This window comes from Ambystoma mexicanum, chromosome 6p (genome assembly GCF_040938575.1).
Source record: "Ambystoma mexicanum isolate Mex_15411 chromosome 6p, UKY_AmexF1_1, whole genome shotgun sequence".
NCBI classification, from domain to species: Eukaryota; Metazoa; Chordata; class Amphibia; order Caudata; family Ambystomatidae; genus Ambystoma; species Ambystoma mexicanum.
In genome coordinates this window covers 1,326,866,402-1,326,891,924 of record NC_090935.1, presented here as the reverse complement: position 1 = coordinate 1,326,891,924, position 25,523 = coordinate 1,326,866,402, and the positions used below count along the sequence as shown (strand labels likewise).

The following is a 25,523-nucleotide window of genomic DNA, read 5'->3' as shown; positions in this document are numbered from 1 at the left end:
AGATTCTTGTAACCATGACATAAATGAGGAAATCTAAAAAATTGGAGGTTTTTTTGCTCTCTTTCCAGGGAGCTTTACAAACTTGGCAAATTCGGATTTCTGACATACACCCCTCCCAAATGTTGCTGCGGCCCTAGGGAAGTAACCGGAAGGGCTTTGGCGTCTGTGTTTTCTTGCGCATGGCTTCCACATGCCCAGGTCCATCATGCAGTGAGTAAATCCCAGACTTCCCTTTTTGGCGCCGCAAACCCCTCCTCTCCAGCTATCTCTCTTCTTAGCGCTGCGCCTCTTAGAGTACAATGGAGCCCCACGATAAATGGGGTCCATTTGTACAGATAGCTCCTCCATCGTTCATTCTCATGCCTTCCTGTGCATTTTATTTAATCCCCACCTTCATCCCAACTATCCACCCGACTTTGCTACTCCCTACCACTAGTGAATGTTCTACCATAGTCCTCCTTTGCCTCTCAGACAGGAAAAAATCACTTCAATGCCATAGCCTTTGGCAGTAGGTGCTATACAAATGCAAGAAAACATATTTGTTTTTTCGCATGTAATGCTAGCAGTACTTTTGTGTTAATTGTAATTAAAAAAGTCACTGCACTTGCTTTGATATTGTTGAAAATGAGATATGACTTTTCTGCAAAAATCTCTTTTTTTGTAACTGTATTAACACTGTATGTGGTATTGACAATGTTCGTTTTCTTTTTGTGTTAGAAACTCGTTGACTGTTTCATCGATGTCTACAACCTTATAAACATGAAACCGAGTGCAGGAAAGGAGGCTATAGAGAGCGAACGTGCGTGCCTTCAAGCCCAAAAATCACGCATCAATGCCCACTTAGCAGCTACTACTGCTGCTTGCAAAGACATTAGGAAAAACGCTGTCCCTGCAGTTGATGATGTTTTCACATTTGACGATAAGAGCGTTAGGGTAAGTGTCTCCCTTTTCCGAACATACACATGACATTGTTTTATTTTGTATTATTGTGTCAGGCTTATTGTTGTTTTGTGCATTCTCCAAATACAAAATAATCCTTGTCCAAGCGATTTAGTATTATCGTGCAATGAATGCAAATAAAAATGACCTCATTATGTCAAGGGCAGCATAAATACTGCTGGCTATATTTGGTTATTACAACCGACAGCAAAATATATAGCATTAACATAGGGGAAAGTAGTAGCTAATGGTAAAATTGAATACTCTACTGCTATTGGTCAAGTTACATCGTGCGATAAATACAATACCCAATACAGGAAGAAATACTACTTAAAATAATGGTTATTGTCACTGAAAATAGGATAAACTCTACCATGGTCTTAGAAGAGTAAAAACCAAAACCAGGTGTTAAATCCTGCATCAGGGGTTACTTTTGCAAGTCATTGGACTGAAAAGGTCAGGCTTAATACCAGTGTGCTAACAATTTAAACCTTGCTCTTACGCTCTGCTTTTATGCAACCTTAAGTTGTCTAACCACTGTGCTTTAATTTTTAAATATGAAGCGTAAGTACAAGGCAGTCAATGCTTCATTTTACGCTTTGCTTTTACGTCTCGAAATGACAATTCTAAAATACCCCACATCTAATAATGTAGCATTATTGCACTTCATTTAGCACCCCTTTCTTAAACCTAAAAACAGCACCTGTTCAGTGCAACTGTGGTGCGTACATCAACGGTGAGGTTGATGGTCTCTTCGACTTGGAGGCCTCCTTTGAATAGGGTGTTGACGCAGGTTCCAGTACAAAAGAAGCTATGCCATGTTGACAAAGTCAATGCTACGCTGGTAGCTTTTGTCGAAGTCCCTGCCGGTTTTGCATGACACGGTGGGATCCATCTTTTTTACACTTTCTTTCAAAGGAGAGGAAGGTGCAGCCTTTGAAAACTTTTACTCTAAACTCTTCCCATTTTACCACGGAAGAGAACTTCGAGGGAAAACGTCCCTGGCGTCTGTCAGGTGAGGAATCTGTCAAAGAAGAGTGGTGATGTCTCTTCTTTTTTTTAGAGGATGATGAAGAGGAATAATGTGAGTTACTTCTGGACCGGGATCTTTTGAAGTGCTTCTTGGCTCATTTTCTGGGTCTCTCGAGGGATCTCTCACCCGCGGAAACTACAACCCTTGGAGGATTTCCTTTCTACAGGCATGGTACTCAGAGATTTAGAAGTTGAGCGACTTAGATCAAGCTCTCATTTCCTCTTCCTACGCCTTAGATGTCATCGATTGGCAGGAGCCACACTCAACAACATCAAGGCCTGTAGCGAGACACCAGAGACAAATTCTGTAAGGATCGGTGATCGAAATTCTGGAATCACAGTCCTCACATCTCTTGGAATCTGTTGGTTTCACATTTGATATTTTACAGAAGAGAATTTAAGTAATCGACATGCATCCAAGAACATCTGAGGGAATTGAACCGTTCCAAGAGCGTGCTGATCATACAGAAAACTAAACAGAGACATAGGGGCGCAGTGCGACATATTTATATCACCATCAACATCGCGTTTGGACACAGGTGTGAAGAGCGTCATTGGACTTTGACGCAAAGCTGCACAGTGCCAGTTCGGCTAAAGCAGGAATTGATTTCTAAGATAAGGAATCTGTGGGAGGACACAAACCATTAGGAACATAAAACAATCAAGTTGACCCTAAATAAGAAGCTGTGGCTCTAGGGCCTCCAGTCTGCCTGGCCTTATTATTAGACAAACACTATTCTCCTGCTGCATCTTTGCAGATATAGCACATTTTAGAAAGCCAAAACTGGACAGGGTTATTTCCGAAATTAAAGAGGGCTCCAAGAACCCCCTTTACTTTCATTTTCACACTGCTTCGTCATTCCTTGACCAGGAGTTGCAGAAGCAGTTGCAGAGGTTGCAGGGAAATCATCAGGGGTCGCAGCTGCTACCCCTTGCAACTCCCAGGGGTTTCAAATACCTGCCCCGCAGTCATGCCCGCTATCGCGGTAATCCCTCCATTATGTGTGGCAGGCTCCGCTGAGCCAGGATGATGGAGTAATGGGTGCCGAAAAACATTCTTGCACACAGGTCTGTGAAGAGTAGCGCAGCATTACAGAGCATCAACACCCTAATAGAGTGTTGCAGAGATGTTCAGGCCAAGATGTTGGACATGTCGTTTGACGGTTCAAGTTTATTTGGTCCGAAAGTGGATGAAAGCTTTAAGCTCAAATCAGCAGCTGAATCCTAGGGGGGCACATTTTCCAACATCAATAGAAGGCTCCCACATAGGGCTGGAATGGTAAACTGTGGTGTTTTATTTCCACCCTAAATCAAAGGGGTAGAGGATGGGCTACTGAAATACAGGGCCAGAGAAAATACTCCGACCCAGCAGGAGGTTGAGGTGGAAAACCTCCTCCAGCATAAGTCTCATCCCTACCTTCAACTGCACCCACAGCCTCAAAACCACTTTAAATACTTTTCCCATAAAACTCCAGTGATAGGAAGGTTGACCCGGCACTTAGACGAATATTATACCATTACTCCTTATTCATGGATGCTGCAAATAGTATCCCAGGGCTACTGCCTTTCTTTCCTGAAAAGACCCCCAGACTGTCCCCCGGCTTATGCATCCTTTACGGGCTCCAGATCTGCTTCTCCAGCATTGCTGGAGAAAGGTGTGATAGAAAAGGTACCTTTAGTGTAGTGGAACCATGGTTGGTATTCTACTTACTTCATGGTACTCAAAAAGGACAGAGGACAGCAACCCATTTTGGACCATAGGCACTGATACAAGTTCCTCAGCAAAGACAAATTCAAACTGGTCCCCCTTTCGCAGATCCTCCAAGCCCTTAAGCTCCAGGACATGTTGGTGTCACTCAATCTTCAGGACACTTACATTTATGTGCTGATCTATCACAAGCACAGGAAGTATCTGAGATTCGTTATTGTCAGTACTCAATATCATTTTTTTTAAACTTTATTTATTAGAGTGTGTTTAACATTACAAATGAAAACAATATTATCTGCAACCAAGCATTCTTATCTAGGACTCAATTGAACATTGCACGAGGACTCATCCTTACATCAAGTGCGGGAGGGAAATCAGGTGGAACAATTAGCATTGAATGAGTATTTTTGACATCACATTGCAGCAGATGAGTCCTCAGTGTCTTCTGAAGTTGTCTGAGAAGGCACCAGGTAGCTGCGATATGGTGGCCAAATGTCCTTTGGGCAACAGTTTTTGCGCTGTAAAGCGCACCATCGTTCCTCCATGTCTGAAGCCGATGTGACTGCTTTAAGCCATTGGGGAACAGTTGGGCAAACCGGGCGAAGCCATACCAGTAGAACATAGTGGACTGCCAGTAACAGGCATAAACTTGCCAGCTTACGTGGACTACCCTATATATGTTCTAATTGATGAAACAAGCTGGTAGAGGATGTGGGGTCTAGTCTGTAGTTTAATATGGAATTGCAAATTCCTGCCCAGTAGACCTCTAACTTCGGCAACTCCACAACATGTGCATATAGTTTGCCTCGCTTTGTGGCATCTGGAGCATGAGGGTGAATATGTGTGTGAAAATCGGTGTAGTCGGGCAGGGGTGTAATGGAAATGGTGTAATACTTTAAATTGAATGAACCAGAACTTCGAGTTAAAGGACACTTCGCAGGTTTGTTGGCATATAGACTCCCACCCCTCATTGGTGATGTGTTCCCCCATATCTCTTCACCAGGACTCCCTAAGCTTGACCAGGGGTTTACAACCCCGATCTTGAATAGCACCGTACAATTTGGCCACCGTCCCACCAAGGGAGGTATCGCTCATCAAGGTGCCTAACAGTGGTTCTTCTGGCGGCTGTATTGGGAATGTGCCCCATGTGCGTTTAATAGCACGGCGGAGCCCGGTGTACTGTAACCATTACACGGACTGCCTTCAGAAGGGTTTAATTAAGTCTCGATATTCCATAAAGGAATCCATATGGTACACATCACCCATTGCTACATATCCATCCCTTCCCCTTTGTCTTGCCTCAACCTTGCTTACAGTAGGAAATGATGGAAGAAAATTCCAAAGAGGCAGGTCTTTATGATACGGCCTGGGGTTGTTTAATATCTTCCATATTTTATCCCGTGCTAAGGCTGTTACAGTCACTGGGTCGTTATCTGTTCTTTCCCTGTTGCATGGTGGTAATATTAGCGAGCGCCACATCATGGGTACCTGCATCATGTCTTTCCAATTTTAAGTGAGGGTGCTGTGCGTCCTCATCGAACCAGTAGGCTGCGTAGTGTGCTTGCACCGCCACCCAGTACTGCTCAAAGTTAGGGGCACCAAAGCCCCCTCTATCACAAGGCCTAGCCAGTGTGCTCATTTAAGCCGCACTCTGTCGGCATGCCACATAAAACCGTTCATTGCCTTCTCCAGCGTCTCGAAGAACACTGTTCCAGACCACAGTGGTACGTTGATAAAGTAGTACAGCAGCATTTTCAGGAGCATGTCACGACCTGCGATAGTAATTGGGAGTTTTGCCCAGGTACAAAGTTTAGCGTGCAACTGAGGCAGGTAGTTGCCAAAGTTACGGGCATATAGAGAGGCCCTCTGCCGTGTGACAATTATTCCCAAATATTTTATTTCTGATGGTGACCAAGTAAAACCCATTAGATCCGGCGGGGGTCTGGTTGCATCAGTTAACAGAAATAATTCAGACTTTGTGCAGTTGACACATAATCTGGACATAGTTCCGAACCTGTGGACGGTTTGCAGTACTGGTGCCAGGTGCCTGGTAGGGTCATGTATGAACAACAATACGCCACCTGCGTACAATGAAATAATTTCCGGTTCTCTTGTAAGTCTGATACCCCTTTGCATGTGTTTGCTCAGGGTTAGCATCTGCCAATGGTTCCATCACCATGGCGAGCAGCAACGGTGACAGAGGGTAGCCCTGCCTAGTTCCGCTACATATTTTTATCGGAGGTGATAGGGTACCATTAACATTTACCCTTGCTACTGGATGTGCAGACAATTGTTTAATCCACGAAATCAATCGTGACCCAAAATAGTATTTTTCTAGTACCGCCCACATGAACTGCCAAGACACGGAGTCAAAAGCCTTTTGTATGTCAAGGGCCGCAGCAACAGCTGTGCCCAGGGGTCTTTGTGTGCCAAGATATTAAATAGGTGCCTAAGGTTTAGTGCCATGGACCGGCCAGGGACAAATCCCGATTGATCTGGATGTATTATGTGTGTCATATAGGGGGCAAGGTGAAGGGCCAACACATTTGCAAAGATTTTTAAATCAGAATTAATGAGGGAGAGGGGCCGGCAGGAGCCACATTGCTCATGGGGTTTGCCGGGTTTAAGCAGGATCGTGATCACTGCCTCACGTAGCATGGTGGGAGCACTCTCAATGAAAGGGCCTCCAACCATACCTCCATTAGCTCTGGAATAAGACGGGACTTGAAATGTTTATAAAAGTCGAGTGTCAAGACGTCCGGGGCAGGGGCTTTGGTAATGGGACTGTCACGGGTTGCCGTAGTGTCCTCAGAAAGCAACGTCAACGGGATGCCATCTAGATATTCGTTTATTTCTGGGAGGGTCACTGTATCAGTGTTAGCAGATAGCTCTGAATAGAAGGTGTGGTATTCTTGACACACCTGCGCAGTGGTGTTAACCAGTGTTCTCAATGTACTGAGTATAGTAGGGATGTGCTGACTGCCCCGGGTCTGACGGATTACCCCGGCGAGAAGATTGCGTGGCTGTTCACTCTCGCCATATTTCCTCACCTGGTTAGGGCTGTCTAGGAACTTCAGTTCCCTGTCTGCATGCTTCCGGAACATATCCAGTTTTGTTTTTATCTCCCCTAGAATTTGGCTACCAGGGTTTGTCTCTAGTGTCTGCTCTAAACTGCGCAGGTGGGTCTCACTGCGTTGTATGTCCCTATGTATGCATTTAAGTATGCCAGCATTGGATGCAAGGGCTACCCCACGTATATATGCCTTAAAGGCTTCCGGGGAGTAGCCTGCGTGCCTACTGTGCTCCTGTATTGCCCGAAGTACTCATCTATAAACTTTGTAATTTCTGTCTTGAAAATGGGATCCAATAGATATTGCGGTTTAAGCTTCCACCCTCTACTCATCTTGGGTGCATTGCCCAATGATAGCCCTATTGTTACTGGGGAATGATCAGAGTACGTTCTGGACAGTATTTTGGCTCTGTTTAGGCAATCGATCAGCGTATCAGATATATGCCACATGTCTATTCAAGAGTGCGAGTCATGGACCGTGGAATAGTATGAATACTGCCGTACCCCTGGATTCAGTACCCTCCAAGCAGGCCTAACTCTTTAAGGCCTTCTTGCATCACCTGAGCAGCTTTGGTCGGTTGCTGGGGTCGGGAGCCAGATCAATCCAGACTGTGCTCCATTATGGTATTAAAATCACCCCCAGAGGATGGGGATCAAGGGGTATTGAGCGAGCAAGTCCAGTAACTCTATATAAAAATCTGGGTCATCAATGTTGGGGCCATATGTGTTTAGTAGTATAATCTCCTGGCTTCGTATCTTTTTGTGCATCAGGACATATCGTTCTGCCGGGTCCAATTGAGCTCTTATATGAATGAGGTGAATGGACTTATGAATAAGGGTCATGACCCCTCTGCATTGGGTCGAATATGTGGTGCAATAACGTTGGGGGCCCCACGTCTTGGCAAATGCCTCGTAGCACTCTGCCAATGCATGCAGGATCTGTGTTTCCTGACGTCCTAAATATAGCCAGAGGCGCCGCCTCTTTATCAGGTTTCCCCACCACTGCCCATTCCAGCTCACAAGGCGTATCGAATCAGCTCCCATTTGTACTATTCCTAGTGTGACTTCTAACTGCTGCTGCGCTACTCATAAAATAACTTAGTACATCTGCCATAAGAGTATTGTGGTTGCTATTGTTGGACCATGTACCTCCGGTAATTTGGCAGCCAGGTTAGCAGTTAAATTTCAGGATATATTGAACAGGCGGAACACTGTCAGCTAGGACACAACCGCTGATTCCAGTATTACAACTAGGGTTTGTTGGCAGGTTTTAGAGAGGCTGTAATGCCTCGTGCCGGTCACCCCAGAAAGTGTTCATCAACGAATCGCATGGCCTCCTCGGGTAAGGTGAAAAAGTAAACATTGCTGTATTCAATGCGCAGCTTGGGCGGTAGAGCATGGCATATTTTATGCTGTGCTTCCGGATCCTCTTTTTGGTCACCTCAAACGATTTACGTTCTTGATGCACTGTTGCAGAGAAGTACGGGCATAGATGGACTCTGCTCGATCCTCGTAGCAGCTCGCCCTTCGCCCTTGCGGCACGAAGCAAAGCATCTCTATTGTGGTAATATAGCACCAGGGCAATTATCGGGCGCTGACGGGCACCAAGATTGGGCTTCAGGGGCCAATGTGCGTTGTGCTCATTCAATGGCAAATTGCGGTGACACCTTCGGGTTGTCTAGAAGCCACATCAGTGTTTGCACCACATAGTATTCCATATGCCCCTCCATATTATCTTCAGGTATACCAATAATTCTTAAGTTGTTGCGGCGAGACCATGCTTCCAGGTCCTTGTTCTTCTTGCCGATGATCTGTACTTGCTTGGAGAGCGCAGTGACATCTGCCCTGAGTGTAGTCACTACATCTTCGGTCGCACCCACCCTATTCTCGACCTCAGTGATGCAGGCGTCTGTTTTGTCCATATTGCCTTTGATGGAGCAGATTGTACCGCTCATGTCATCTAGCTTCGAGGGTAGTATCATGATGCCTACCCCCGGGGACCCAGACCAAGTCCAGCAACCCCGGAAGCAGGCATCAAGTTATCCCAAGCAAGCCCAACAACCCCTGCTAGGGGCTATTTGGGTGCAGTCTTGGTGCCTATGGCGCCAGGCTCATATGATTAAAACTTACCTGATGCAGACCATGCTGCAAACTTACCTGATGCAGACCATGCTGCAAGAGCTCCAAGCCAAAAGAGGCTTGGAAGGGACTACTTTACCTAGGGACTATTTTTTACTCGGGTGGGGCTGGGGAGGAATACTTACGTGGGACTACTTTGGAGGCTATTTAAACCACACCCAAGAGCAGCACACGCTTCGCGTTATTCTGCATCCAGCAGCATAACGCTCATCGTGCCTGCAAGTCTGCATCCAGCCTTCTGCCACTCCTGCCTCGAGTTTGGAGCTCCTAGAAAAAGGGTGAAAAAAGGAGAAAAAGTTAGAACAAGAGCAATACCTTTGATCCTTACCTGAATTCCCGATCCATTGCGCCTTCGAGCTGGAAGAAAGAAGCTATTTTATGCGCGTCGCCTCGCCTGCTGCAGGGCCGCACTGAACTGACCGGACTTCGCAGCATCTTCACATTCCACCGCATCCTCCTGCATGTTCCCGCTGCACTCCGGCACCTAAGGAGAAGACAAGAACAGCAAGGTGAGCCAAGGGAATACACAGGGAAATATTAGTTACCCCCATAGACTTACCTGATTTTACCGCCGGGGGTACTATTCCTCTTCACGGGTCGGTGCAGCTTCCACTGCATCTTCGCCGAACCCCGGCCCCTAAGGGGAAACAAAAGGACAGCAAGGTGAAACAAAGGGACTAACAAGGGGAACCCTCCTCACCACAATATACTTACCTGATTTTACCGCCAGAGGTATTATTCCCCGAGACTTCATACTTTCTCTCAGCGCCTGAATAGGGGAGAAAGCAAAAGGTTACATATTGACATTATTTTATCGAACTGTGTTGGATAATACAAATCCTTACCAGAATATTACTGGTTGCCACGAGGAACTCTTCACTAGGGTCAAGCTGCAACCTGCAAGGAATCGGACAAGAGTGAAAGTCAGGCATTTGAACTCTTACGAACTACATACGGCGTCTTGCCGGGAATCTCAGAGTCAATATTGTTCTGGAACTCACCAATTCCTTGGAGCCAGTGAAGCAACTGGTTATCTATGCGCCCCTGTGCTCAATGCAGGATGGAGAGCTCATCTTTTCAAACCATCAGGTGAGACTATAAGAGGGGACATCAAAGGTCATCAGTGGGGAGAACAGCAGGGGTGGGGGGATTTACGCTCAACTCAACGGGTGTTTAATTCCCTTTCTCCATTTGCAGAAGAATATTCCTACGGGCCAAGCAAACGAAGTTAGGTCTGCCATCTCGGCCCTACGCATCACATTGGTGGAGACCCCAGCTGTCCAGTTCAGATCGACGCCTCTGTGGGAGCCAGGTGAGCGTAACAGTAGTGTGGTGAACCCTTCACGCAAGTATTCCATCATGCATTGGAGCTCGCTGGGTTCTTGGTGCTCAGTGCACGCTCCGTGTGGTTCACTAGCGCCCTCTGCTCCCTCAACCACTTTGGGTGTAGTCTTGGCAAACATGTTGATGGAGCTTTGCTTCTTCCTGGCCCCCTTCGTCATTGCTTAGCATTGCCAGTGGCTATGCCTAGTGCTGATAAGGTCCTGGTACGGATGTATATGACCAGGGTGTTGTATCCAGCTCAGTGATGGCGCATACTAATAAGGTGGGGCGGGAACCTCCTAGTAATGGTGTTCTGCTGCACTGTTTAGTTAGATAGTCACTCCGTGCTTCTATCGCCAGTGAAATGCCTACTGTGAATTGGGGTGGCGTGACACAGCTCATAAACTGTGCAGCCCTCAGCTTCCGTTATTCTGTGAGTTGGGATCCTCTGGTAGGCGGAAGACACAGTTGATCAAAATGCTGCCGTGGCCAATTGTGATCCGATCTGCACCGTCTAGTGTTAAAGCTCCATCAGGCCAAGTGTATTCGAGCCAGGGGCGCTGTTGCCAGGGCTCCCAGCGGGGGCCCGCCACTGCACCAGGGCGACGGACGGGAGACCTCTATGTTGTCCCTCCTCTGCAAATTGCAAAATGGCGGATTTGTAGTCTTTGTGTGGCACAAGGGTCTACAATTAAGGGTTCCAGTCTTGCAGAGGGAGTTTTTCTCTAAAGGGTCAGGAGACTGGTGAGTGTTACTAACCTCCGCCGTGCCACTACAGTCAGGGTCGTTTTTATGGGAGTGCAAAAGGGGCACTTGCCCAGGGCCCTCACCTTGGAGGGGGCCCCACCAGGCTAGCTGATCTGAAGAAGTAAGATTCCATTGTTCACCATTCTTAAATAGCACATGTCATGATATTTTATGGGGTGCTGCTGAGGCTCTAAACCCTTGCCTTTCTATTTTGCCAAGTGCATTCTTCCTTGAGCAATTCATCATGTATTGCTTTCTGTGTTCACTGTGGTATACATAGTTTGTGTGTTCCTTCTGGCACAACTCTGTAGCATTCTTTCCTTCCTGTGGAAATTATGTTGATCATGTGCAATAGGCAATGGTGATAAATTGAGTGCCACAATGGTTCAGAAGTTAGCTCAGTGTGTGAACCCATTGCAAAGATATGTGTGCATATGCAAAATTAGAATATCACATTCCAGCAAGTCTGGCTGAGCCTTTCCTATGTCTGAAGTTTATAAACCTGCCTGCATATGTACTTGGTTTTGCAGAACAACATAAGCTATTATCAGCAATGTACCTGTATCAGATAGGGGTTGCTATAAAAACTAACATATCGGGCCTCATTACGACCCTGGCGTTAAGGGTTTAACGGCGCCGTAAAAGGTGTCGGCGCTGTTAAACCCTTAACACCTGATTACGAGGTCCCTTTGCGGGGCCCGACCTTAACGGCTGGTTTTTCCAGCCGTTAAAGTAGGGACCCGCAAAGGGACTTTGGTGCTAATAACGGTACCGCAATTTGCGGTAACGTTATTAGCGCCTTCCCCATTCCCATTGAGCCCTATGGGGCAAAAATGGGAATGGGGAAGGGCCATGGCGGCATTGGGGAATTACCGCCCCACCAACCTCGGAATAGGGTGGTAATTCCCCATTCCGCCATGGCGGACACCGGCATGGACCATGGTGCTAATAGCACCATGGTCCTCCGACTGGGTCGTAATCAGGCCCATCGTCTGTATGGTGAAGGTCTAGAAATTGGTTTGTTCAGATGGGCTTTTGTAAAACCTAGGCAATCGCTTCCAATGATGGGATAAACTATTAGTCCAAGAGGTGAATAAGCATCCAAATTCAAGACTATGGAACGACAGCGTTCATGTTTGTATCCTGGATTTGCCAGCAGACGATACAGTAATATTGGTCAAATGATCTAATATATCTTACATTACTGTGCTGCCTTCTGTGAGGTTTGCCTTCTTGCATGCTGCTGGTATCGTTTAGCCCACTACTTGATCTTTCTTCTTATGTAGGCCATTTGGGTGGAAGGGTTGTTAGACAGAAGAGAGCGGACCATATGTTGCAGGCCTCAGGCAAGCATATTTTAAGGTCTGCTTGTTTGATACAAAAAAACGGTTTGCTTTTTTGGTAAAAGTCAAAGGTTTTTAGGCACATTTATAAAGGAAAATGTCACAAGTCATTGTTTTGGAAGTATTTAAAGCTTTAAAATACAAAAGACAAACCCAGATGAAAAGTGTTAAATCAGATAGATTGGATTGCTATTTCTTATATACTTCCCTTGATGATGGAGAGAACCAAGCTAGAATCATTCCCATTAATCATAACACTGTTCTATAATATTTTGTTTAAAAATAGTCATGTTTGGTCATGTGATTTGTTTACTTTCCAAGTCCGTTTTTTAATAAAATTAGATTGTTTTAGTTCATGGTAAGAAGTGGAAAAGAAAGTGTTCCAATGCAGAAATTGCAGAGTTGGCACAAACCCCAGCTTCACCCCTTCACCCCTTAACCGATGTGTGATCCTGGGCATCTAATTTAATCTTGTATTGCCTAACCTCTCAATATTGCCAGTCCCATACCTTTCAAAATTGTCAGCCCTTCCGAGTGATTTCCTTCTTATGGAATCATCTTCATAAAAGCCTTATTTATTCATGGTTTCACTGTGTTAATAGTGAGCATATTTATATCTCACACCACAGGCATTTGTTCCTTTGATATCTAATGACAACACTATTTGAAAACCATATCCCACTTCTAATCTCTGTCTGTCTCTATAAAGACACCTTCCTGGTAGCTTCTAATCTGCCTCCACCATCCAAGCTACAGTATGTGTAGCGTTCTACGTCCTTCCAATTGGTGGTCTCTATCCATGCATGAGCACTTTTACATTCTGTGAGGCAGCTAATGTGAGTTCTGTCTATTATGGGTTACATGTACCGTTTACTTACGGTCCTGCATTAATACCAGGGGCGTTGCTAGGGGGGGGCTAAGGGGGCTAAAGCCCCTGATGTTTTGGTTGTAGCCCCGGATAGAATCTCAGGAGCTACAGCCAAAAGGCTAGCTAGCCCCCAGTCCCAACAGTTCCAACATCAGCGTAGCCCCTGGTCTTTTCCAGACCTAGCAACTCCCCTGATTAATACTACATCTACTTTCCTGGATGTTATTGATAAAAAGTGTTGTGTATGTACTAGACAAAATAACCCCTTTGTAGACTGCTAATGTTGGTCTTACATTGCTTCTTGTTTATCTTTCTGGTTAGAACAAGTATGAAGAGGCCAACAGGACTTAAAGGGAGTAAACATGTTAATTATGCTGCGAGACAGCATATCATCCTATAGGTTGTGAGCGCGACGGGTGGGCTGTGGGGGGCGCGACCAGTATTCTTGATTCCTTAATTCCTTTGGTTTGGTGGAGGGGGCCCCAAAGATGTCCGTGCCCAGGGCCCCAAAAGTGCTTAAGATGGCCCTGACTACAGTGTTAAATCCGGCCATCCGGGAGGCACAAATGCACTGTGTATGTGTTGACGGTCATGGGCTTCCCAGCCACCAGTAATTGCCAATGGGCCTCTTTTCTGTGTGGCCCCTGTTTGCCCTAGTCAATTTAAGTGTTGCCTCCAAGCCTTGGCGTAATCGCTGTCAGGACATGGCAATCACAGGTTTGGAGAATGCCTTCAGGTTGGCCTCAAGGTGCATTACAGTCTACACGGCCCTAGCAGAGTCCCACCAGATCGTTATATTAGTTGAGGAGAAATGGGCAGCACACAGCACGTCTATAGGGGAACATGGATGCAGGTTCACAGCGATATCTAGCCAACGGGCTTGTAGAGCTGATTATTGCCCTGGCCAGTGGACACGCAGCACGGAATGTGCCCCTCTGTGATCGAGGAACATTGGTCTTGTTTCCGACCAGACAACGGTCCCCGCCAGGCCAATGGGGCACCAGAGCAAGAAGCCCGCAGACCCTCCTGGCAACAAGCCAGCAGCCGCGCAGAGGCTCCGACCTTCACCAGGGATCCGGAGCAGGTGCCTCACTGCAGCGGGGGTGGGGGTGGGGGGGAGGAGCGCAGTTGTCAAAGTAATGCTTCATTTGATGAGTACATCCGCATAGCATGTGTTGTCTGTTTTTAGCAGATGGGGAGGTAGGAGTGGGGTCCCTGCTCCTCCCGGGCAGCAACACAAACTCCTGCAGTGCTAGCCCCAATCTCAGGAGGCAGGAGTACATACAGCACAAAAGGAGTGAGCCTGCCTTAACAACGAGTATTCCCCTCATGCATGCTTTACTGACTCTGCCGTAATGTGTTCCTAATTGCAGTGGAGTATGTCTTTGCTGTTCGCAGGGCCTCCACCCAGGGGCGTTGCTAGGGGGGGGCTAAGGGGGCTATAGCCCCTGATCTTTTGATTGTAGCCCCGGATAGAATCTCAGGAGCTACAGCCAAAAGACTAGCTAGCCCCCAGTCCCAACAGTTCCGACATCAGCTTAGCCCCGGGTCTTTTCCAGACCTAGCAACTCCCCTGCATTCACAGGGGTCCCAGCGCCAAGGTATAGGGTAGGGCTGCAGGACGCAAACTCCTCACTGCATCGTCTGCAACGCCCGGCTACGCAGCACTCACCACCTGGGGTAAGCTTTCAGTCGCGGTTGTTTTCCTCAGGAGCACAGCATTTTCTTCCAAGTTCACGGTTTCCAAGTGAGCATTCCTCAGTTGTAGCTTTCGTACCTACTGTTTCTTGGCCTATATTTCAAATGTGCCTATTTAAATAATTGTATGTCTGTGAAGTTAACAGCGAAAGCTATGATCTCATACCCTGCAAGCCCATTGAGTAATTCTATCACAAAAGAACGAGCAATGGAGTATGTATCTGTAAAGAGAATGCCCGGACAGGCTAAGGGTGTGCTTCTGAATAGGGACAGTCGTTATGTGTGTTTTTTTTACAGCAATCTGTTGAGTCATTCTCTTTACAGATACATACTCCATTGCCCGTTCTTTTGTGATAGAATATATTTACCATAACGGGAGGAATGTATAATGACATATAGACAATGAAAACATTATTATTTGTTCTGTATTGCATCTTATGAACTCGGTTTAGCGCGGATAAGAGATGGATGTAGAATGATACTAATATAAAAATCTCTTAGGTAACTTTATTTTTTAACACATGGGGCCTCATTCCGAGTACGGCGCTAACCAATGGCGCTATTAACGCCTTGGTTGACGCCGTACCCGGACCGGCAGCGCCTTGGTGGATGGCGGAATTACCGCCCCATTCCAAGGTTGGCGGGGCGGTAATTCCCCAATCCCCATTTACCCTTCCCCATTCCCATTCTTGCCCCATAGGGCATAATGGGAGTGGGGAAGGCGTTAATTACGCCACCATAAATTACGGTGGCGTAATTAACATCAAGGTCCCTTAGCGCCACGGATTTTAACACCTGCTAAAAGCAGGTGTTAAAACCTCCATGGCGCAAAGGGAACTCGGAGTATGGCGGTAAGGGATTATCGCCACCGCTCTCGTTAGCGGTGGCCGCTATCCCTTACCGCCATACTCGGAATGAGGCCCATGATCTTCATTTAGATCATTGCCTCAATGCCCCTCTTCCTCATCCTGGTACTTATTTTTGTTGTCACAAACTCTATTAAAAGAATTAACACACTTATGTGTAACTGGTTAATAAAAAGTTATTAATTCAATACTGTTGTATGATTTCAATGCATGGTCCAAATTTCAAATTTCAAAAACATTTTAACAGTAATTTCTGTTTTAGCCTCATAAATTGAAAATGCATTATATACAATATTGCAGCAATTTGAGGCGCCTACAGTAGGTTGAAGTGCCTGCTGCACCCATCTTAGTGCAAGTTGAAAGCCATAACTTTCTCATTGTTACATAAGCATGAGAAATGTGATTAGCACTAAAATGATGCTGAATTCCATGTAGATCACATCGTACTGTCCTAAAGTGGGATTAGAAAACCGCGATTATGGTCACTAAAATCCTTTATTTCAAGGATTTCTTGCTTTTCATCATACAGAGGTTTTAGCAGCAAGTTGCCCCATGCTACCTGAATTGTGGAAAAAAAGAGGCGAGGCCGGTGTGAAGCATCGCTTCTTACCATGTGGCATGTATACATGTTCTTTGGCTTTACACTGTTCATATTCATGACCTGGTCAAACACCTTTCACACAAAACAATATAGGACAATTACTTATGTATATTCTACTGTAGCTCTCCTATGCAATGTGCTCTCTTTTTCACATAGCTTTTTCAATATTATTGGCTCAAAGTGTCATACTTTCAATTAAGTTTTACCTCAGACTAATTTCTATGGTTACTGTTCTTTCCCATGGCCCTTTGTTGAAAAGGCAATGTTAAATGTTCAAATCTCCATCTTGGTAGATAGCGCTGCTTTCAAAATGTTTAAATGTTAGATTGAACAGTTTAAATAGTTATTCCATGTACATTCTAATTGTGCTGTTTCCGCACATTGTAAAACATAGGGGACCATTCAGAGGCAACATCATGGCTCATTAATTTCTTTGTAACCATTCATTGCTTTTGATAACTGAGCACTTTCATTGATGCTGCTTTGTGAAGCGCCAATACATTTATTTTTTCACACAACAAATACGGTGCACAAGGTGGAACCCTACAATTCTTATATATGAAACATTACTATTTGTAAGGACCATTAACAACAAAGGTTATACCCGACAGTTTATTATTCCACCATTATCCCTCCAACACCTTTCACACCTTTCATCAATAATCACTTAACAATAATATATTTCTAACAAATAACTTATCCTTGTAAATACATTAAAAGCCTATGATATGTAAACAGACCACAGTTCTTGATTACAGATAAAAGTCAATCTTTATTATATAACTTTCATTTAAATTGCAATGAAGTTTGCAAACAGGACAAAGTTCCAATATTAAAACATTTTTGAAAATCATAAAACTATTTGACATAAATCTGCTGATTATTTTGTTTACAATCACAGATTGGGAGGCCATTCCACTGGAGTGGTGCTCTTGTGTCAGTTTGTGGAAGAACACATGTTTTAGAACATGTCTTTCCATCACCAAGACTGCCAAAGTGAGAAATCTCATGAACTCAAATTCCATTAATTCGAAGACAGACTTGGCGACCCAGTACTTTTTTCTTTTTGTGAAGGCCAACCCAAAAGCAATTCCCCATGTACCACCAACATTTCTAGCCTTTTGACTACCAACGTTCTCATTACGACAAGAACAGCAAGGTGTGTATGGGCCGCCATACTTTCTATAACGAAATACCGCCTTTTTTAATGGATTATGGACCCCCCCTTATTCCTCATCATATATATTTAATCTCCTGCCATTGCAGCTCTTGGAAACGTTTTCACCAGCAGGGGGTGTCATGCGTACTGGCATTGATGGCAGTCGAGTCGTCATCTTTGTGCTCGGATGTGACGTGGATGAGGGTAGACACAGCGTGCTTGGCGCCCATGACCTCAGTTCCTTTTTTCTGCATGCCCAGCACGCTACTCAGGAACTTCTCTTCAGAGAGTCTCTTAGGCATTCATTTTTCTTTGAAATTCTTTGAATTGTCAGTAGACTTTGTCAGCCTGTCTACTCAAAAACCCACTGGTTTAAAAATATGTGGTAATTGCGGCGCAAACATTTAATTTACCGACACTCACAGAGTTTATCTGTGGTGCATTGGTACCGACCACGTCAGGGCGGATTGGCTTTTGTGTCAGGTGATGACACCATAGGCCTTAAAGGAAAGAGCCTTCAAATCCAATCATCTTCAAAGTTGCCAAGTACAAAGCCATCAACGGTTTAACCCGAAGAAAAGAGCTTGGTTGCCGAAAAACAAACCTCCAGAGAAGGAGGAAAAACGTTTGAAAAAGCAGTGTAAGAGATCCCATTTAAGGAGTGACTCCCATCATTACTCTTCCTCTGCATTGAAGAAGGAGAAGGCATTTTTCGACAGACTCATCTCCAGAGAGACACGTAAGGTTCCCTCTGAATCCGCCTCGATGGAGAAATGGGAAGAGTTTTGTATCAAGATGATGCGGGTGATTGAGAAAGCAAGTCTGCCCTTTCTCTCTTCCTCCAGTAAGAAGACCTCTGAGCCCACCACTCCTGACAAGGTCGGCAGGGACTCGACTCACCAACCACCTTGTGTACCTATGAGCCCGAGACCAGTGAATTCCTCGATCCGACTGTCTATGCAATCAGTGACTAAGGTGTTTTTTGATGTTCCACCACCTCCCACCGTGTCAGACAAGGCCAGCAGGGACTCGACTCACTGACCACCTTGTGTGCCAAAGAGGCAGAGACCGGTGACGTCCTCGATCCGACTGTCGGCGACATCGGGGTTTAGAGGAATTGTTCGATGTTCCACTGGCTCCATCGATGTCACAGCAAAAACTATCGAAGACTGTTGGGGATCCCTCCAGTAGATTTAGCCCAAAATCTACCAGGGACTTTATGTCCTTTTTTCAGGCCATTTTTGATGAGGATGATGACTTGGTTCCTTTTAGGTTTGAGCCCATGGGTCTTTCTCGATGTCCTGAGGAGATCCACGATGAGAAAAAGAGGTTGTCTGACCTGGCTTTAGCCCTTCATGACGCAAGTGGCTTAGACACCTCTCCTGAGGTAGAATTCCCACAGAGAGATCCTAGACCCCATACAAACATGGCTTACAGGACAATGATGGCAAAGGTAACAGATGCATTAGGTTGTCATCCACCTGACAAAATATCGGAATGTGACTTGATGGATATTCTGGACAAGGGCACATCCATTGAACCTCTTTGCCTGTTACATAATACCATCAACAATCCCCTCATGGATCTATGGAAGACTCCATGTTCGGGGCCAGCAGTTGACAAGGAGTTTTACAAAAAGTACAAACCTACACCGTCTGACCTGGAACTGCTAACCAGGCATCCAGTGCATGAAAGTCTGGTAGTACAGGCTGTGACTGTGGGCAATAAGGCAAGCACCTACCCACCCTTACCCCCTGACAGGGATGACAAGCGTTAAGACGCTTTGGCTAAAAAGGTTTTTGCCTCTGGCAGTTTGTCAGTTAAGTCAGTTAATGCTTGATGTGCACTGTCAAAGTATAAACACACCCTTTGGTCTGTGATTGCAAAGGCAGCTGAACACATCTCAGAAGGTGACATGAGGAATGGATTCCTCAACAAAGTGGAGTATAGCAAGGAAGCAATGCGTCAATCCTTGCAGTCAGGACTTGACACAGTCGATTATGTCGGGAGGTCAATGGCAGTAAATTCTGTCATGCAAAGATTTGCCTGGCCGAGGAAATCAGGATTTGAGCAGGATGTCCAATTGAGGCTGCTTGACATGCCTTTTGACAGCTCACATCTTTTTGGGCAAAAGGCAGATAACAGCCTGGAAAGACTAAAAGCATCCAAGGCTGCAGCCAAGTCCTTGGGTGTAGCGATTAGACAACCTGCTCAACCTTCCACTCAATGGAAGGGCAAGCCTTTCTGTTTCTATAGTCACAGACAGAAAGGCATGCAGCCCACCGCCCAGAAAGCACAAGGTCAGAGAAATTTCTCTCGACTTTCCTGAGGTAGAGGAGGCAGGACACAGACCACTACCGTGTCTGTCCCCTCCACTGCGGCCCTGCTATAAAACCTCTTTAGGGACTTCTGCCACACTACGCTGGTAGGGGACGTCTGTCACACCATTCGCAAGAATGGTGCGCCAATACTAAGGACACATGTGAACTTCAGGTAGTCTCCCATGGGTACTGCCTCCCATTTTTAAAGCACCCACCGGATTACCACCCTTGGGCCAACCCACCCCCTGTTTCAGACCCACTGTCCCTGCAATAATTTTACTCTCTTCTGGAGAAGTGTGCCATAGAGTTGGTACCTATTCAGGGAAGGAAAAGTGGGTGGTATTCCCACTATTTCTTGGTCCCAAAAAAAGACAGAGGTCTGTGAACCATCTTGGATCTAAGGTGCTTGAACAAGTTCCTCAGGAAAGACAAATTCAAGATGGCAACAGTATTGCATATCCTCCAGGCTCTAGAAATTCAGGATTGGTTGGTGTCACACGACCTCAAGGATGCTACTTTTATGTGTGGATCCATCAAAACCACAGAAAGCACCTGAGGTTCATCATAGGCAACACTTACTACCAGTTACGAGTTCTACCTTTTGGACTTTCCTCCGCCGCAGGGTCTTCACCAAGCTGTTGGTAGTAGTGGCAGCCAGTCTCAGGAAAGGGGGGATCCACGTCTTTCCCTACCTAGACGATTAGTTAAGTAGGGCATGATCCCAGGATCATCTCATTCACACCTGCCAATTCCTCCACAAACTGTGCTTCTCCCTCAATTTAAAGAAGTTTCAGCTGACACCTTCTCAAACGCTCTAATTCATTGGAGCTGTACTGGATTCTCCCTCAGGCAAGGCTTTCCCTCCTGAGGAGAGGGCTTCCTGCAGATGGCCACAAATTCCAGAACGGCCAATATCTGCCAACCCTACACTTCCTACGGTTCCTCAGCCACATGGCATCAGCATTTTCCTTGTGCCGGAGGATCGACTGAGAATTAGATCACTTCAAAAAGGTAGCAGGCGCTCATGGCATGATAACCTGTTCTGAGATGTGAGTTTGCAACACACACTTTTTGCTCACTGTACCTTTCACAGATGGGAAATATCCATTTGCATATCAGTCTTTGTCCTGCCCACATGGGCAGTCCAGCACCAAAATGCTATGGCAATTCCTCTCTGAACAAGAGTACCAACCGCAACCCCATACACATGTTTCAGCCTTGTTGGGCCTCATCAGTGAGGTGAAGCTGTGCCTCTCTGAGCACAGTGAGCAGGGAGTCCACGTCTGGTTGCCCCCAGGTAACTCAGGGTGACCAAACCCAAGTTCCTTGCAAATATTTCAAAAAAGGTAGCAGGCGCTCCTATAATTAGATCACTCCAATGGGCCCTCAGATCTCAGTGGTTCCAGTTCTCAGTTCTCTGGCAGTATGACAGACTTGATTCAAGTCCCTAGCAAAGTTGCTTAGGATCTTCTGATGTGGGCTTGCATAGAGAACGTGATGGCAGGAGAGCCATGTAGGCGATCATGGCCAGAGACGATGTAGTGACGGCTGCATGTCTAAAAGGCTGGGACGCTCACCTGAATGAGATGATGGTGAGTGGGTTGTGGTCCCTGGCAGAGACAAAACTTCACATCAACCTGTTGGAGCTGAGGGCGATTAGACTGGCGCTGATGGGCTTTTTGCCCTCCATCCACGGGAGACTGTCCTGTATCATGACAGACAACACAGTGGCCATGTACTACATCAACAAGAGAGGTGGTGTAGGGTCACTCCCCCGCACAGAGAGGCAATGCAGCTCTGGTTCTGGGCTTTACTGAACAAGATCTTCCTGTCGGCAGGTCACCTCGCTGGGAACGAGATTACAATGGTGAACACCCTGAGCAGGCAGGGCTCGCTCTCCCATGAGTGGGAGCTGCTGTGCCAGGAAGTCCATCTAGAGATCTTCACCCTCTTGGGAACCCTTCAAGTGGACCTGTTTGCCTCCAGTGTAAACAGGAAGTGCAAACCTTTCAGCTCCAGGGAATTTCTCCCAAGAGGAGCGCTGGGTGACGCATTACTGGTGGACTGGAACTTCCAGCTCCTGTATGCGTTCCCACAGATTCCCATCACCCCTCAAGTGATCAGGAGGTTGAAAAGGTACGGATCAACCATGATCCTGATTGCCCTGATCTGGGCGAGGAGGATGTGTTACCTGGACCTTCTGCCTGTGTCCATCTGTCCTCTTCACCATCCTAGACGGAGACCGAACCTTCTCTCTCAGGAGCATACACATGCTCAACCTGCATGCCTGGCTTCTCAAAGGCTAAGGTACAGTGATTGGGACCTACCGGAAGATGTGATGGAGGTTTTGCTTTGAGCCAGAAAGCCAGCAACAAAAGCTCTATACCGCTGCTGTTGGATGAAATTCTGAAGCTGGCGCAGAGCACAGGATGTTGATCTCTTCTTATGTGACACCACAAAGGTATTGTCCTTCCTTCTTCATTTGGCAAGACATGGCCTTCAAGTTGCCACCATCAATGGCTATTTAGTGGCGCTTTCTATTTTAAAGCTCATGTCAGAAAAAGGGTATTACTTCTCGATCTTCCTGGTTAGCCAATTTTTAAAAGGCCTGACTAACACTTTCCCTTTCGACAACTTTAATTGTATCGGCATTGGGATTTAAACCTTGTGTTAACTGTTCTAATGGACTGCCCATTTGATCCATTACATTTGTGCCCTCAGACTACTATCTTCGAAAACTGACTTTCTGGTTGCCATTCCCTCTGTCCGGAGAGTAAGCAAATTACAGGCCCTGTCCTGTAAGCCTCCTTTTATGTATTTTCCAGTGACAATGTGACTCTTAGAGTGCGCCCTTCGTTCCTTTCGGAGATCATGTTAGAGTTTCACCTGTTGCAGACAATCTTTCTGCCAGCCTTCTATCTGCCTTGCCTCCTCATCCATCCAAGGAAGAAGAAAGGCTGCATAGGCTCAACCCCAATAGGGCTCTGAGTTCCTACATCACCAGGGCAGGACAATGTATGCTGGAAGACCAGCTATTTATTGGATACACAAGCCCAAAAATGGGCAAAGGAATAACAAAGCAAATCACTTTTAGATGGACAGTGCTTTGTGTATCTGAATGCTACACAAGAGTGTGTAAGGACATCCTTGAATGCTTCAGGTCACATTCCACTAGAGGGAAACATGTAAAGGATATCCGTCAGGCCGCAACATGGTCCTCCATACACATGTTTGCAAAACACTGCTGCATGGACACAGTGGGCCTCATTATAAGTGTGATGGTATCTCGCTGGGGAAATCTGACAGGATACCGGCACATGTTGTGCCGGAATTACCAGCAGATTTCAAGTGCCAGTAAGGGCAGTTAATCCCCATTCCATGGAGTGCGATAGGACTCCATGGGAGGAGGAACCATTATAACCGGCACTTGGAATTTTCATATTTTTTGTAAATATGGAACCACTAAATAATAGTACACAAGAATTTAGTAAATTTCCAGCTGGAACATTCCCAAGCATTGGTTGAGCAGATCAAGAAAGGCTGCAGTGTTGGTCCCAACAGCTTCCTCGAAGGTTCAGGTTCGTTCTAACCACCTATAGTTTGAAAATTAGCAAAGATTTGCCGCAACTGTTAGCCTGTGCCAGTGTGTTGCATTTTAGGATCTTAAAAATGTCAAGCAGGCAGCATTCAAATGCTATGCGTTTTGGTTCCCACAAAAGCCGCTCGTCAGGCAATTGAGTGTCTTCAACTTTAAATATGGTAGTTATTTCCTCCACATCTGTTATGCTGTCGTCAAGGTCTTTTTCTTTGTTATCAATTGATTCTGAGGTTGCCCCAGTGGTTGCCAACAGGGATCATTCGGGTGGCTGCAATCTCAATGGAGAAACAGGAAAATTTACCTCAGAATATTGCACCAATCCTTTTGATGGTGGTTGGGTGACTGGATCAGCACGGAATGTTGTTATCCCTTCTATTGATAGTGGCAGTTGGACATAGCATGGAGTAGCAATGATCTTTCATTGCTTATCACGTCTTCCCAGTGATGTTCAGTTCAAATTCCAGCCACTGCACAAAGACATCCATCATGACGACATTGGATCGAGGTTCAGAAATTTGCAACAACTGTTCTTCCCAAGTCCCATCATTTGATTTTCAGCATCCCTAGTTTGTGGTGTGGTTTGAGTTTTCCTGTTCTTTTTCCTAGGCTTCTATTTTAAGGGATACAAAGAAATGTAAGCATGGTGTGTCAAGGTTCAAAAGATAGCAATGCAAAGGCTTGTTTTCAAACACATTTATTAAAGCCATTATACAAAAGAGACAGTGAATTTCAGTTGTATATGTTCATGAATCCTATTTACATGCACCTGTTGTTTTAATGCATTGGATAATAGCAACTGATAGTGTGCCCAGGTCAGTCTCATGCTACAGTAGGACAATTGCAAAAATGCAAACATAATCATGCAGTGTCTTTTGTCGACATATAGATGGAACTACATTTAAAATGTTATTCTGTGAGACATTTTTCATCCTCTTTTAAAAAAAATGTATTTCACAAGCAACTGCAAATTATGAATTCATACACTTTTAAAATGTTTGTTAACAGAAAACCTGTTAACAAGCATGTCACAATGTCACGCCTGTGCTTCTTACGTGGTGTTGTATGGTCCAGAATCAATAGTCGCCATCACGTTGTAAAAGGAATTAACTTTCACTTTAAGATACAGGAAGGATAATGACACAAGTACAAGGCATGACGTTATTTATTAAAATATGCATACACAGACAACTATGTTGTCAAACTCTTTGCTTCATCATGTAAAAGCTGCCCATCTATAATCTTATGTTGTGTATGTACCTGCCCCCCTTTTCCACCACCTGTGTGGCCCCAACGACGAGCTTTGTTGAGGGTGCAGAGGGGAACCATGGGGAAACTATATAAAACACACGTACTATACATATCCCCACAGCAACCCAAAAAGGAAAAAATGACTACTTGGCAGGAAAATGTCCGCTTTGATGTCACGATAGTTGATAATGAATCCTCTGCTTTGATGTCACGATAGTTGATAATGAATCCTCTGCGTTGATGTCACGATAGTTGATAATGAATCCTCTGCTTTGATGTCTCAGCAGGAGGATACATCATTCTGAAAGGGAAAGAGTTGCTAGTAGCTTCATATGGAAGCAGCATGCAGCATATGTATTTGTGTGACACCGACTGTAGACTGGCATAACTGCAATAAATATGTAGCCTAGCATCTCTATAAAGTAGAATTATTTTAATTCATGTGTTTTCTTTTTTCCTTTGCTTCCTTTTGTGTTATTTACTGCACTTGTTGCTGCCTCTTTCAGGATTATTTACAAAACCGAAGCAGTGATTGTGGTGGTATTTTTCACGACAGTTATGATGAAGACTACACCAGCACAACTGAAGGGATCAGACGGCCATATTACGATGACGGAGTTTGCTCTGTAAGTTTTTCTTTGTCCAAACATGGGCACTAGATTTGGAATATTTCAAACTATTTGTTAAGCTTTACAATCGATTTTTGCAATGTACACATGTTTCCACTCAAGTGATGACTTAATATAGTCCTCGGAATGCCTTAACATTAACTTAAAAGTACCACACAATTCAAGGGAGACATGAATATTCTTGGTCTGAACATAGAAGAAGCATCATTTTTTGATTTATTTGACTTTCGAGTG

General features: G+C 45.4%; 1 protein-coding gene across 2 annotated transcripts in view; it reads left to right on the top strand.

Moving 5' to 3' along the window:
• The window catches only part of LOC138510377 (coiled-coil domain-containing protein 171-like), a 3,784,015-nt gene that overhangs the window by 3,659,067 nt on the left and 99,425 nt on the right, over positions 1-25,523 (top strand). For both annotated transcript variants that reach the window (XM_069625990.1, XM_069625991.1), the window contains 2 exons: positions 718-933; positions 25,167-25,286. In XM_069625990.1, coding sequence (XP_069482091.1) covers positions 718-933; positions 25,167-25,286 — 336 coding nt within the window. The remainder of the gene's footprint in view (positions 1-717; positions 934-25,166; positions 25,287-25,523) is intronic.